At 43.3% G+C, this 15,915-nt stretch overlaps 1 protein-coding gene across 3 annotated transcripts in view; it reads right to left on the bottom strand.

Moving 5' to 3' along the window:
- Positions 1-14,465: 14,465 nt before the first annotated feature.
- Positions 14,466-15,915, bottom strand: part of VSTM2A (V-set and transmembrane domain containing 2A) — a 40,074-nt gene continuing 38,624 nt past the window's right edge. Inside the window, exon 5 of one of the 3 annotated variants that reach the window (XM_053361050.1) lies at positions 14,466-15,673. In XM_053361050.1, the coding sequence (XP_053217025.1) occupies positions 15,597-15,673 (77 nt within the window). In that variant the 3' untranslated portion in view covers positions 14,466-15,596. The other 2 variants (XM_053361049.1, XM_053361051.1) reach the window with 2 other exon arrangements.

The raw sequence follows: 15,915 nt of genomic DNA, 5'->3' as shown, positions 1-15,915 counted from the left end.
TCTACCCTCCGCTCTGAATGTCTCCAAATGGTCCCTCTTGCTTTGAAAACAAAGATCTGGTGAAGATGGCTGGGGGTCGTCAGGACCTCTATGCAGCTCCCCTTGAAAAGTATGAACTAGGCTCTGAAAATATTGTCTCTTGAACAAAACTGCATCTTTTTTGGGCCAAACTGAATGTGATGCTTATGAATTTAGAAGCTTGCCCTGTTTACACATAAACTGGCGGTGGAGCCCTGCTTTTAGACCTCAAAGATTGAAGTGATGGAAACTAGGGAAGGTAGAGAGATTATTCTCTCCTCACCCATCTACCCCTTTTGAAGGTAAAGCTACACAACCATGATGTCTTTGTAAATAGGGTGGGCACATTCCTGATTTAGAGAAGCCATCCCTGTTTCTGATTTGATCCTGGAATGTCCCACTTTTCCTTAGGATGTTCCTATTTTCATTGCAGAAATGTTGGGTGGTATGGAGTTATCCGACCCCCCGAGCTGTCTGAAGACAATCCTGCATAGGGAAGGGTTTTTTAAAATGTTTTATTATGTTTTTATATATGTTGGCAGCTGCCCAGAGTGCTGGGGCAACCCAATTAGATGTGTGGGGTATAAATAGTAAAATTATCATTATGGAATAAGGTAAAGGTAAAGGTACCCCTGCCCGTATGGGCCAGTCTTGACAGACTCTGGGGTTGTGCGCCCATCTCACTCAAGAGGCCGGGGGCCAGCGCTGTCCGGAGACACTTCTGGGTCACGTGGCCAGCGTGACAAAGCTGCATCTGGCGAGCCAGCGCAGCACACGGAAACGCCGTTTACCTTCCCGCCAGTAAGCGGTCCCTATTTATCTACTTGCACCCGGGGGTGCTTTCAAATTGCTAGGTTGGCAGGCGCTGGGACCGAGCAATGGGAGCGCACCCCGCCACGGGGATTCGAACCGCCGAACTTTTGATCGGCAAGCCCTAGGCGCTGAGGCTTTTACCCACAGCGCCACCCGCGTCCCTATCATTATGGAATAGGACACCCCTATTTTCACAGGAGAAATATTGGAGGGTATAGTACCCAGTGCTATTTTTCTAGAGAAAGAAGTGGCAGAGCTCACCATGAATGTCTCTCTTGTTGTCTTAGGATTGCAATGGCACACAGCTGAGAGGTACTGAAACTGGATTCCGGTGAATTCCCAGGTAACTTGGAAATACAGAAGTGCATCCAGACATACAGTACAGTGGTACCTCAGGTTAAGAACTTAATTCATTCTGGAGGTCCATTCTTAACCTGAAACTGTTCTTAACCTGAAGCACCACTTTAGCTAATAGGGCCTCCCGCTGCCGCCGCACCTCCGCCATGCAATTTCTGTTCTCATCCTGAAGCAAAATTCTTAACCCGAGGTACTATTTCTGGGCTAGCAGAGACTGTAACCTGAAGTGCCTGTAACCTGAAGCATCTGTAACCCGAGGTACCAAGAGAAAAAAGGAAGCTGGAACAGGTAGCAGATTCAGCTGAAAAGGCAGCCCAGTCCCCCTCACCCCAAATAAGAAGTCAAAAGATTAAATTCCGAATTCAGCAGCTCTGCATTCACTGACTTCAAACGTTTAGCATGGGAGAAGTTGACGCCGGCTGCTTCAGGCAGAGATTTTGCATGGTTAAGATGAAATTAGTCAATGGAGTCACATGAGATTATGAAATCAGCTCTGGTTGTTGTTGGTTTTTTGCTGTGCCAACGTAATAATCATCTGGATGGAAATTCGTCCATAAATCACGCTGGCCTATGATTCACAAACAGAGGTCAACCTGCCTCAGGGCTGTGCCATTTTAAAATCCAGGTGTGTTGGAAAGGAAGTTACACTACAACCCTCCTCCCCAGTACAGTGGTACCTCGGGTTACAGACACTTCAGGTTACAGATGCTTCAGGTTACAGACTCTGCTTACCCAGAAATAGTACCTCAGGTTAAGAACATTGCTTCAGGATGAGAACAGAAATTGTGAGGTGGCAGCGGGAGGCCCCATTAGCTAAAGTGGTGCTTCAGGTTAAGAACAGTTTCAGGTTAAGAATGGACCTCCAGAACGAATTAAGTTCTTAACCTGAGGTACCACTATATGTATTTTTCTGTGTACAGATTTTTTTTTAAAATATGAAGCTCATTTATAATGAACCAAGCTGTTGGTCCATGCAGCCATTATTATTTGCTCTACCTTACTGCGGCTCTCCCCTGCACCTGCAGCCAGAGATCATTTGCAGCCTTTCCCAACCTGGTACCTTCCAGATGCTGTTGGAGTCCAACCGCTGTCGGCCCCAGCTAGCATGCTCGATGGTCAGGGATGACGGGAATTGTGATACAAAACATGTATAGGGCACATTTTCATTTTTCCAGAAGGTTAGCTTGAATAGAGAATGCTAAAGATTTCTCCTGGGACCTTCTGCAAGCAGGCATGTGCTCTTCCTCTACCTCTTCTTCTTCTTCTTCTTCTTCTTCTTCTTCTTCTTCTTCTTCTTCTTCTTGTTTAGTCATTTAGTTGTGTCCTCAGCTTCACTGTCTGTCCTTCCAGTGAGCACTCAGGGCTGATTTCCTTCAGAATGGAGAGGTTTCATCTTCTTGCAGTCCATGGGCCTCTCAAGAGTCTCCTCCAGCACCAGAATTCAAAAGCATCAATTCTTCAGCGATCAGCCTTATTTATGGTCCAGCTTTCACTTCCATACATCACTACTGGGAAAACCATAGCTTTAACTATACGGACCTTTGTCGGTAAGGTGATGTCTCTGCTTTTTAAGATGCTGTCTAGGTTTGTCATTGCTTTTCTCCCAAGACGCAGGCGTCTTTTAATTTCGTGACTGCTGTCACCATCTGCAGTGATCATGGAACCCAAGAAAGTAAAATATCATACTGCCTCCATTTCTTCCCCTTCTATTTGCCAGGAGGTGATAGGACCAGTGGCCATGATCTTAGTTTTTTTGATATTGAGCTTCAGACCATATATTGCAATCTCCTCTTTCACCCTCATTAAAAGGTTCTTTAATTCCTCCTCACTTTCTCCCATCAAGGTTGTGTCATCTGCATATCTGAGGTTGTTGATGTTTCTTCTGGCAATCTTAATTCTGGTTTGGGATTCATCCAGTCCAGCCTTTTGCATGATGAATTCTGACTTATAGGTCCCACTAAAAGGTAGATAGTTCAGACTTGTCTATTACCAGTAAGAGCTATTGCTAGTTTCAGGTAAATATACAAACAAATGTACTATACCTACAATTGATGAGACTTTCCCTCAAAACTTGGTCTGTTTAGTCCAGTATTATCTGCTCTGTCTGACACTATATCTTCACCTCTGTAAGCAGGGACAGCCCTATGATGAGGCAGAGTGAGGCAGCTGCCTCAGGCGGCAGATGCTGAGTTGCAGGAAGTGGACAGAACTATGAGTGCCATGTGGCCTGCCCTGTACCCACTGCACTAGCCTGCTGCCCTCAAGTACAGTGGAAGAACCTGCCCTTTCCTCAGTACTGGAGCAAGGTTCAACACCAATCCAATTGGCTTCTGCATGTGCCTTGGGGGCACTAAGCCATCTTGCCCTTCGCCTCAGGCAGCAGAATGTCTGGAGACGGCTCTGCCTGTAAGAAAAATTCTTTCCCAGCTTTGCAATATATGTGACCAATCCTGCCTCATATGGTTGTAGTAGGCCTTTGAATGTTACAGTGCAATGAATCCATGGAAAATTGTCTGCTAGTGGCAAGGTAGTAACGCTTAAAAGGTCTCATGAAAATGTATTTTTAAAGCTGGTGTTAGTTGATAAAAATTGCTTCTGTACTTTCCCCACTTACGGCCCCTTGTGCAAAAATTCTACTTCAGGGTCAGCGCTGGGTTTGAGTTGACCGTGAACAAATGGAAACTGAAATAGCAGCTAGACTCAACTGCCTAGGACTGTTACGAGCACCAGATTTTCTATAAAAGGGGCAGCAATGGCAGACATGTGTGGTGGATGGGTTGTTGAGTGCCCTCTCCAAGCTAACTTTATTTTGCAGAATGATTATTTTTGTTTGTTAGTGTTGCATACCATCCAGACCCTCAGAATATCCAGCACAGCATAGATTTGTGCTCATTATAGACTAACCACCAAAATTAGTTTTGATTTTCACTTTAGCAGCACAACAAAAGTCCTGTGGTCAAATCCCAGACAGGAAGCTGGAACATCTAAGCCCGTCTAGCAATGTAAGAAAACCCGCCATGTCCCACAAACAAAGAACAAGGATTATCTGAAGAAGGAAGGCAAGTAGCTCTGGAGATTGACTGCTGATGCTGATTAGTTTTGATAAATAGATGCAGTTCTGTGTCCTTTTCTGGGAAAAGTCAGTAAACTGAAGTGCTGATGTTGGATAATTCTCTCGGTGCAATTAACTATCTGTTGCGGTGCTGACATAGGGCTGGATTATCCATCAATCACCCACAAAAACAAGTGTACTGCTGAAGAAAATCCTTGCCTTTTTTCTTTCAGACTAGAGCTGAAATGACTCCAAATCTACCAGAGGCTGATTTATTTTGTCTATATTAATCAAGTTTTCAAATTATTCAATCCAGACCCAATTAACTGAGAAAAATTCTTACCAAGGCTGCACACTAAACAGCTTACTCTTTCGCATGCTTACTCATAAGTAAGTCCCGCTGTTCTCAATGGAGCTCGCTCATTAGTATGTATGCTTTGAACTGCAGCCTCACATGGCAATCCTATATTCTAGTTAATGCAAGGGGTAAAATATGCCATAGCCGTATTGTCAAAGATAACACATTCTTTCAAGAAATAATACTTGAAATTCATTTTCTCTTTATTTCCCTTGCCACTTAAACAAACAACAACAAAAACCACACCTCATGATCTACTTGGCAAGTCTATAGTCCTTTGAAGGAAGGGCAAATACTTTGTTTTAAAGAGTTACAGTGGTACCTCTGGTTAAGAACTTAATTCGTTCTGGAGGTCCGTTCTTAACCTGAAACTGTTCTTAACCTGAGACACCACTTTAGCTAATGGGGCCTCCCACTGCCACCACCCAATTTCTGTTCTCATCCTGAAACAAAGTTCTTAACCTGAGGTACTATTTCTGGGTTAGCGGAGTTTGTAACCTGAAGCGTCTGCAACCTGAAGCATCTGTAACCTGATGTACCACTGTAGTAGGGTTGCTTATTTAGTTATTATTTATTTTGTCTAGTGTTGCGACTGAAATTTCTCCTGCATTTTTATAAGCATTCTCCATCGATTAACAAGAAAAGGTATTGCATTAAAAAGTTATCAAAATGGCGAGAAAATGTCTCATGGGTGGCGTGCAAGGCTTTGGGTGCACTTGTCTTGCTTTTGAGGTGGTGGAGGGATGCTTGTGAATGGTCTTCCATTCTACAAATCTCACCAGTCAGTGGTCTTCACTCTGCAGGCTTCTCAGCTGCTGGCACATCAATTGAAACCCAGGGGCGAAATATCAGGAGGAAACTCCTCCCATGCGGCTCTTTCAAGATCAGGAAGTCCAAGCAGCCGATGAGCTTGCAGGGTGTTGTGGGGCAGGGAGAGGCACTCCAACTTAAAGCCACATTGCAATTATAAGGTAAGCTCAAAATCCCACCCTACAGAAATTCTGTAGTTGGAAGACAATGAGGAAGAAAAACAGAAACCTTTCACTGGGAAAGAAAATTTTGGAAAAACTGAAGGACAGGTGCTGGCACTTGGCTGATTTGGATAGACCACAATATTATATATTATGGTGAGGGTGGAGAAAGGCTGAAGCCTTTACCCCTTTGCAGAGGGTGAAATCACTTTCAAAAGTTGACTGGTGCTTCCTTCCACTGCAAGAATAAGAGAAGAGATCACATATAAATGATTTACATATGAGCTGTTACAAAGCACAGAGTGAAATAAAATAGCTACGGGTGACTAACATCAAGAGATTTCTTTCTAAAGAAGTACAGCCCTTGCAAATAGAGACTTTAGCATCCTACCTCCATATTTTTTTTAAAAAAAGAAGACATAATTATTTCACAGCAGATTTCTTCTTACCAATTGGAGAGTGCCCAATTCCGCATTCTCCATATGCACACTTCTGTGAAGAAGAGAACTTCAGATTTTCAAGAGAATGGACATTTTATTTTATCTCAAAGTGCCACATCATTGCGTTGGTGTGGTGTTGTGAATTGTTCAATTGCTGAAGTTTGCACTTCTCTGTAGGGAGGAAAGATGACTGCATTGAGAAACTTATTTTTAATCAGCAAACAAGGTGTGTGTGTGTGGAGGTGTGGGGGAAGAGAACATTTTCCCTTCTCCTGGTGCCCCCAAACAGACTGAGTTGGTTGGATGCAGTTATATGTTGTCTTCTGCCTACTCTTTGTCCTAACAGCCAACATTACAAGCGAAATTTACCTGAATGGGGGCGATGTCGCCACCCCCAACCAAAGGGTGTGGCGCACTGTGTTGGTGTGGCAGGAGAGGATGGCAAGTGTGGCAGGAAAATTCAAGGACAATCAAAGAAACATTTAAACATTTCCCTGTAGTACAGTGGTACCTCTGGTTGCGAAGGGGATCTGTTCCGGAGGCCCGTTCGCAACATGAAAAGAGTGTAACCCGCAGTGGTGCGTCTGCACACGTGCGGGTTGCGATTCACTGCTTCTGCGCACGCGTGTGATGCTATTTTGCGCTTATGCGCATGCGTGAGCGGTGAAACCAGGAAGTAACCCTTTCCGGTACTTCCAGGTCACCACGGGACATAACCTGAAAGAACGTAACATGAAGCGGATGTAACATGAGGTATGACTGTATAGTATAACATCAAAATACTTTTTGTTTTGATATTCAACCAGAAACAGTATCCACACCTCTCTTCAAGAGCATTGGCTCTCATTTTATAGTTCTGCACAACATATTGCTGTGAAGCGGGATTTTCAGCTGTGACAAATACGAAGGATCTGGAAAGAGAAAGGCTTTGTTGTGTTGATGAGGAGGTGAGATTTTGCTTTTCTCAAATTAGACCTAATATACTGTAAATGAGGTTACCTGGCAAAAACAAACTCACACCTCTCATTGAGTTTGTATACGTATTTATAAGATACGTATGCAAAAGGCTTGTTTATCATAGTATTTTGGAATGATTCATGTTCTTATGTAGCTGGATTGTTTCATACTTTCTGGATGTCCCATGATCATATTATTATAATTATTATTATTATTATTATTATTATTATTATTATTATTATTTATATCCCGCCCTCCCCAGCCGAAGCCGGGCTCAGAGCGGCTAACAACAGTAAAAGTAACACAGTTTACATAAAATCACAATCTGTTAATTGAAATATATTCTAAAATCAATTCATTCTAAAATCAAGAATCATTCAGAATCACATTAATGGCAACCATTGGGCTAGAGTTCTATGAGGATTACCAAAGGAGGGGGTCAGACTGTGCCTTGGCCAAAGGCCTGTAATAATAAAAAATTATTTATTTATTATAAAGTAATTGTGTTCTATGTTATATATCAAGCACTGCTGGTTGTGGCTTCTTCTTTTTTATCAATGAAAAAAAAATTGGTGTGGAGCAAATTTTCATTCTGAAACGTGTGGCCCACAGAAAAAAAGCTTGACAGCCACTGAGCTAAAGCCCTGCCATATATTTTGAAATGCATGAATGAAGGCAAATTCCTATTGCTGCTGCCCAGTTCCCATAACATTTAGCTCCTGCCTGAGGATTGACAAGCTGTCAGAAGTCCAGTTAGGCTACTGAGGATCCCCGCCCCCAACACCTTGCAGTGGACAACAGGCAAGCAACTAAATTCACAGAAGGAGCTGAGAGAAGGTTGCAATTTTAAAATGCCCCCATCAACTTTTCTTCCCTCTCCTAACTGGCACATGTGCCCTCCATGCAGTGGCTAGGAGGGGAACATTGAAGGCAGTGCTGATCCTGAAAACTGCTGCCAGAAGTGGAAAGAGGAAAGCGGGGAACAACTGTAACATTCAGATTAGTAGCTGAGATTGAGCTACCAATCTCTCCTTCACTGCCCCCTCATCAGCCACCAGAAGCAACTGGCACCGGGCGGACTTTGGTAATCTTTGGTGGTATGGTGCCCTCAGCAAAGCCAAAATCTGGCACCCCCAAATGAATCTTCTCAGTGATGGGTCTTCTCAATGTTGTGGTACCTTGGCTCACTTTGCTTAGAGGGTGGACCCAGCCTGCTTCCACAGGGAGTGGGGATCACAGGTCCCACCATGAAACACCAAACACCAACTTACTTTCTGCCTACAGTCCCATGATCCACCTTGGGGAAGGGCAAGGATGGCCCAGTTCAGTGTCTGCAGTTGTTACACTCTTGTTCAGGGACTTGCAAACAAATCAGACTTCTATTGACCCAGAGACACTCCACCCGTTCAACAGAGGTGTAAATGCAGTTACGCAGTCTTTCAGAACTGCCACACAACTGCCCTGATGTCCATATGAACTGACCCAGCCCCTGCGATCATCATCTGAGGCCCTTTCTTCATATGCTTCTTTCATGAGAGGTCTGGAAGGTTGAAAATCAAGAGTAGACCTTTTCTATGGTGGCTCCTGCTTGTGGAATTTTCCCTCAGGGAGGCCTTTTAAACTGGGGGGAAGGGCATTGTTTTTCTTGGTTATTATGGTATGTATTTTTGTGCTTTTATATTGTAAACTGCCCTGTGATCCTCGGATGAATTAGATTTTGTAGGGACATTCTGGGCTGGTCATTCAGAGCATACAGAAAGATTTGGAGATTATACAAAATGTTGAGTAAGAAACCAGCTTCTTTGACTATATCCCAAAGCCATGTAGTTTTGTCGTCAATCCTCTCCTCACTTATTTGCACTTCCTTCTGTTTCCCTGATTCAACAGAAGGAAATGCACTTGCAAATAGGTGATGTGTGCTCGTTACTCCTGGCAGAAAATTTTAGTCTCAGAGCTAGAGCTGCTAGTGAGGCAGCTTTTAATGCCTCTGATCATCTGTTCATAGGGAGGATGGCAGGAAGGGCTGAATTCAGCCATCTGTTCCCTCTTCCTCCTCACAGGCAGGTGGCTGGGATTACTGAAGACAGTTTGATTAGGATTGTGTGTGCACAATCAGTCCTGGATCAGACTTTTCAGGTCAGAGGCAGTTGACTCCAAGCTTTCTTTCAGTTGGATCAGGGCCATTCTCTTACCCTTCCACTGATGATTTCTTATACTCTTTGACCACTTATGGATCTCAGAAGAAGACCATTTGTGGCATAACTGATACCATAAAGGTAAAGGGACCCCTGACCATTAGGTCCAGTCGTGACCGACTCTGGGGTTGCGGCGCTCATCTCACTTTACTAGCCGAGGGAGCCAGCGTACATCTTCCGGGTCATGTGGCCAGCATGACTAAGCCTCTTCTGGCGAACCAGAGCATTGCACGGAAACTCCATTTACCTTCCCGCCGGAGTGGTACCTATGTATCTACTTGCACTTTGTGCTTTCGAACTGCTCGGTTGGCAGGAGCAGGGACTGAGCAACAGGAGCTCACCCCGTCGCGGGGATTCGAACCACCAACCTTCTGATTGGCAAGTCCTAGGCTCTGTGGCTTAACCCACAGAGCCACCCGTGTCCAACTGATACCATAGAATCATGGAATTGTAGAGTTGGAAGGGACCCCCCATGCAGTGCAAGAATATGCAGCTGTCCCATATGGGGATTGAAACTGCAACCTTGGTGTTATCAGAACCATGCTCTAAACAACCTGCAACTATAGATCATGTTCACAGTTATGTGATTGCCTTGTTAATACCATTGGCATGGAATACAGCCATACCTTGGATCCTGAATGCCCTGGAACTCGGACATTTTGGTTCTCAAACACCGCAAACGTGGAAGTGAGTGTTCCAGTATGTGAATGTTCTTTGGAACCCAAACGCCCAAAGGAGCTTCCTGCAGCCAATTGGAAGCTGTGCCTTAGTTTCTGAACATTTTGGAAGTTGAACGGACTTCCAGAAAGGATTCTGTTCAGCTTCTGAGGTACCACTGTATAGGCATTATATTATATTTTATTTTTTAAAAAGGGTTGTTGTTTTTAGATGACGTACAGGGCTGTTTAAAATCGTCAGTGGTTTATAGTACTAAAATGAAATGTCACAACACACAGTTTTGTATGTGCTTTGTGGTTTTAGGAGTAACGGCAGTTACTTAAGCTCCTCAAAATATGTAGGGTCATCTCAGAAGTTTTTTTTTTTTAATCAATCAGGGATTTAGACAGAGCTAGTGCTATAATCCATAGTGCTATTCCATTGTCTACCACACGATCTTCTTTCTCTTGTTGCAGAAATGTTTTTGAGTATTTTGCTTGTCTCTCCAAGGATCCACCTGAACTTTGGGGTTCCCTTTTCTCCTCTCCTAGTGACCTTTCCAACAAGGGGATTAGATCCCACCAGTGATGGGAGGGAAATATGTGTCTGATTTAAAAGAGGTGAATTCTACATACTCAATGGAAATAAAACTCATCATGGTGCATATCTTGGTTTCCCGGCCAATCCATGTTCCAGCTGCACATTTGGTGGCTTAGCCTGCAAAAGAGGAGACTGAGAGGAGATGGGATAGCCATTTTCAAATGTCTAAATGGCTGTCACATGGAAGATGGATCAAGAGGGACCTGAACTATTGGATTCAAGTTTCATGAAACTAAGCAGGAATAACTTTCCAACAGAGCTGTTGAACTGTGGTAGACTTTCCTTCCTTGGAGGTTTTCTACCAGAGGTTGGATGGTTATTTGTAATGGATGCTTTAGTTGAGATTCCTTCATTGCAGGGGGTTGGACTAGATGACCCTATATAATTCTATCAATCTTCAAATATAGAAAACAAAATAAGCCAAACTGGCCATTAAAGAAATATTGGACCAGATGGCTTAAGCAATTTATAGTGATTCGTGTTAAACAATTTATTCTGTGCTTAGCATTGTTTGCCTAAACTAATCATAGCAGATTAGCCTTTGAAATGTGTAAGTCGATCTGATTCCTCGATCATAATGTTTTTAGCTCTGTCAACACCAGCTGACATTTGCTGATAACATGGCCAAGTGCAAATAGTCATCTCTAATATGGGCTTTCCACTTGGGAAGGGGGTTAGGAAGGAATATTCTTAATGCATAAACCAAATTCACACAATCTAATATCTGTGTAATTCATCTCTATTTTATAGCTATATCTAGACAGATAGCCATGCTAGTTTGCTGCAGCAAAAACAGAAGCTTTCGTAATATGGCACCCTGTGAATTTCTCAATTATGGATCTTCTTGATTTTGTGCCCTCTCATCTCAGCACCCTGCCAAGACCACCCTAAATCTGGCGCCGCTTGTGGTACTATAAATATTAATAAATATATTGCGCCATAAGTGGACCACAGTTCACTATGTCATGTGCATGGAGTGTTTTGATGGTGGTTCTGCTAATATTGATAGTTTTGTGGGATAATCAGCCTCATATAACCATTATGCTTAAGGTTGACAGGCCAGGCTTAGCTAGGTCACCCGACCCCCTCACCTTGGGAAGAAGGTAATCAAGTCTATTGTTGTACCCTAGTCTACCTGATGAACTCAGCACATGAAGAGGCTAAACTGACCCTTCAGATTTTGCTGGACTCCAATACCTATCAGCCTAGCCAATGTGGGGGAAATATGGACATGGACTATGAGAGTTGTAGTGCAACAATTCTAATGTGAAGAAAGGGGAGGGGGATGCTCTGGCAGAAGAGAGAGGGTCAGGGCCCAGTTGACTACAAGAGTGAATTTCAGATAAAGAAAATTAAAAGGGATAACTACTAGCAACAGTAAAATGGTCATAGTGACCAGCTTCTCCATCAGCTATAAACTATGATTTGTGTAGAGTTTTCAGAGTTTGGGGCTATTTCACATTTCAGACACCTGCTGAACTGAGTTCATGGAAATCATGTCTGCTTCCAGAGGCTTTGTTTACTTGTTTATTTGGTTGTATTGTTGTTATCGTCTATTATGTTTTCTATCTGATCCATATATGCAATGTATCTTTTGCAATAACTGCTTACCTCTCATTCTTCACTTTCTTCATTTGCTTCCAGCCTCTACTTTTCTTCTTCTTTTTTCACTGAAGAAGGAAATTCATCTTATTGTGCAGGAGTGAGAAAAGTGGCAGGTTCTGACATCATGGCCATTCATAGGAAGTGAGGCAGTTGCCCCTCCCACAAGAACCATAATTCCCCAAGTCCCAAGCTTTCGTTTTATAATAAACATTAAATGTCTAGCATTTGTAGAACCTGAGATATGAGGCAGAGTGTGGAGGAATTTTGTGAGGAATTCCCCTGTTCCCACCATTGAGTGGGAATCCAAAAAATTCTTGTGGATGCCCATGGCAGACATTTTCCTGTCTACACAACTTTTAAAGGTACTTAAACTTGTTCTCACATGATATATTGTGAAGGCATTCTTCCTATACCATAAACTTATATAATACTCACTCTACGCCTCCCCAACCCTCTGGGAACAAGTTGTTCTAAACCCTCCCTTTCCTCCAGTAAACTAAGGGCTGCATGGATGGTTCTGTGAAGAGAGGTAGGGATCTTCACCAGAGAATTTACAGCACTCTAACCAAACTAGAATTCTCAAGATTCTTTGGGAAAATGAAACTGGAATAAAACTGATACTGCAGCATAGATTCAGATACAGAACATACATACTTGGTACAGACCTGCACTGTGGATTTGGGCAAGTGCAGACATGCTCATTTTTAATCATTTGCTATCCCCTTATGTCTTGCTTGTTAAGATTGTAAGCCAGCGCCAAAGAGTTGTGATAGTTTATTGTACTGTTCCTTCTCCCTCCTCCTCCTCGAGTCAAATAATTTGAAGACCTGGACATATCTGTCTACCTGATACAGCAGTCAAATGCAATTCTCATTACAAATCATGTACAGGCAATCGCAAACCTCCCATTTTCACATAAGGGGTGCAATAAAAATCAAAACATTCCATTAGAATCCTCATAAAAAAAGGAAAAAGTAAGCAACTTCGGGACTTCTGAGTGAATTCAGATAGGTAAAAGATAAAGGGGACCTCTGACCATTAGGTCCAGTTGTGACCGACTTTGGGGTTGCGGTGCTCAACCTGCTTTATTGGCCAAGGGAGCCGGCGTACAGCTTCCGGGTCATGTGGCCAGCATGACTAAGCCGCATCTGGTGAACCAGAGCAGCGCATGGAAACGCCGTTCACCTTCCCGCCGGAGCGGTACCTATTTATCTACTTGCACTTTGACATGCTTCCAAACTGCTAGGTGGGCAGGAGCTGGGACTGAGCAATGGGAGCTCACCCCGTCGTGGATTCAAACCGCCAACCTTCTGATCAGCAAGTCCTAGGCTCTGTGGTTTAACCCACAGCACCACCCGTGTCCCTAAGGTAGGCAGGATAGCAAATTCTCTTTCCTTAGCCTCATAATTCAAAGAAGATCCACCCAGATAGAGAGGCACATTTTCCATTCTGCCTTTCCATTGCATGCCATGGGATACACTGCTTGGAGGTACTTCTGGTGGCCTCAGTGGCACGGAGTGCCTTCCATCCGATTCAGCTGGTGGCCCAGCTGCACCGCTATCTGGAGAGGGATAGCCTAACTACTGTTGTTTATGCCAGGCATCCCAAAACTCGGCCCCAGCTTTTCTGGGACTACAACTCCCATCATCCCTAGCTAACAGGACCAGTGGTCAGGGATGATGGGAACTGCAGTCCCAAAACAGCTGGAGGGCCGAGTTTGGGGATGCCTGTTCTATGCTTTGGTAACACATTACTGCACGGGGCTGCCTCTGAAGACAGCTCAGAGACTTCATCTGGTGCTGAACTCGGCAGCTAGATTGCACACTGGGGCAGCGTTTTGAGCATATAATGCCAATTCTGGCCCAACTGCAGTGACTGCCGATTAGTTTACAGGCTCAATTTAAAGTGCTGGATTTGACCTTTAAAGCCTTGAATGGCTCAAGACCCCAATACCTCAAGGACTGCCTTTGCCCATATGAACTGACCTGGATCTTGCGTTCACCATCTGAGGCCTTTCTTTGTATGTCTCCTCCATGAAAGGTCCTGAGAGTGGCAACACGAGAGGGGGTCTTTTCTGCAGAATGCTCTCCCTGGGGAGGCTCATTTGGCACTTTCATGAGACACTTTCAGGTGCCAGGCAAAAGCATTCCTCTATAACCAAGCCTTTGACTCAGTAAAAAAAGCTATGGCCTTGTGTGTGAAAGAGTTACCGTTTTTGTTTGTTACTATGTTATGCATTTGTGTGGTTTTATATTGTAAACCGCCCTGTAATCCTTGGGTGAAGGGTGGTATGGAAATATCGTAAATAATCAAAATATTTGTAGTTCTACATTTTTCTGGCCATACAATCAAGATCACTTCATCTCCAGTAACATACATAAATTAAAAGACGATTCAATACAATTCCGACATGACATATGTCCAATGCAAATAATTCAATGCTTGGAGACCATAACAAATTTTAATGTGCATTTTTTACAGAGTAAACAGAGGGGCGCATTGCCATCTGCAAGGGCTCAGACCAGTGAAAAGTGATTGCATGGATTACAAAATCTCACATAGCACTGAATTACAAATTAAAATGAATGCGTTGTTGAAAAGGAAACAGAGATGTCATTTGGTGGCACCACACTGAGATAATACTCAAACTGGCTTGCAGGATGGACCACAGAATGTCTATTCTGAAGTTATATCACACATACTGTAAGCAATTTACAGAATTTAAGTTAGGTTTGCATATACAGGAGTTGCAAAATTAGAGAAAACACATCAAAATAGAGAACACACACAAATAAAGGATGTATTTATAGAAACCTTCAAGTGCTCCCCAGGGGTTGGCGAGGGCCAGCAGCTGCCACCATCAAACAGGAAAGAAAGCAAGAAACAGTAATGAGAGAGGGAAAATCAAATGAAAGAAGATAGGATGCGCAGGAGAAGTTCCAACACTTTCTTCCGCCTCGTCCAGAAACATATAGTCCTCTTGTACAGTGAGCAGCTTTGAATTCTTCTCAGATTTGCTGCCTAGAACAAAAAGCACTTTCAACACAAGGTTGTGTTGTTTTAGATCTTGCAGGCCGGGCAAGTTTTGGGCTGAGATTTGGGGAAGGGGTGCTTGTCCAAGTATAAGAACAAATGTTCGGTTGGATGATGCTAAAAATTTCTAGGCAACCCCTGAAGACTCAAGGGAATTCAATGCTTCTCTTCACTGAATCAAAAAGGAAGGGGGAAAGTGGAAGAAAATGTTGTCGTCAAGTTGAACAATGTTCTGTTACAGCACTCCAGATCCCCTCAAAGAAAAGACCAGTGGTACATTCCAAAGAAAGTAAGACTTGAAGAAACTATATGCTAGCCTCTTCTCTCCTTTTGCAAAAAAATTCTTTTAAACATTTTGTTTTTTGTGTGTGTGTCCTGAAGAAGGTGCTCCTTTTGTGTAGAGAATTAGAGTACATTGGGTGCAGAGAGGTGGTTGGAAGTTAGGGTCAACTTTGCTGTCCGCTCCGTAGGTTTTACAGGCGATTTGCTCTTTGCTTTAAGAAGAGAAAGTGATATTGGAAAAAGTCAGCACTTTTTAGATTAAAGCAAAGCACCCTTCACAAAGCCACAAACAAGAAGCAGGACAGAAAGTCCATGGCTTGTAGCTATCCTCGCACCTGCGGAAGAAGTTATAAGATATTCGCTCATCTTGCAGATTTCCAATGCTCCTTTATAAGGCTGTTTAAACACATACATATTTTTTTTTATACTTAATTAGCTGGCCAGCTTGGCTCTTGTGCCCATGACTGTCTTGGCATGCACTGCAAATAACAACACATACAAAGTATTTCAGTCCCATGGAAGTTCTTTGCTTAGTTTTCTTGTATGCCTCTCTCAGTCTCAACAATGCAATCCGATT

This window comes from Podarcis raffonei, chromosome 13, assembly GCF_027172205.1.
Source record: "Podarcis raffonei isolate rPodRaf1 chromosome 13, rPodRaf1.pri, whole genome shotgun sequence".
NCBI classification, from domain to species: domain Eukaryota; kingdom Metazoa; phylum Chordata; class Lepidosauria; order Squamata; family Lacertidae; genus Podarcis; species Podarcis raffonei.
Note: the sequence above shows the minus strand (reverse complement) of the source record. Positions and strands in the feature narration are given on the sequence as shown.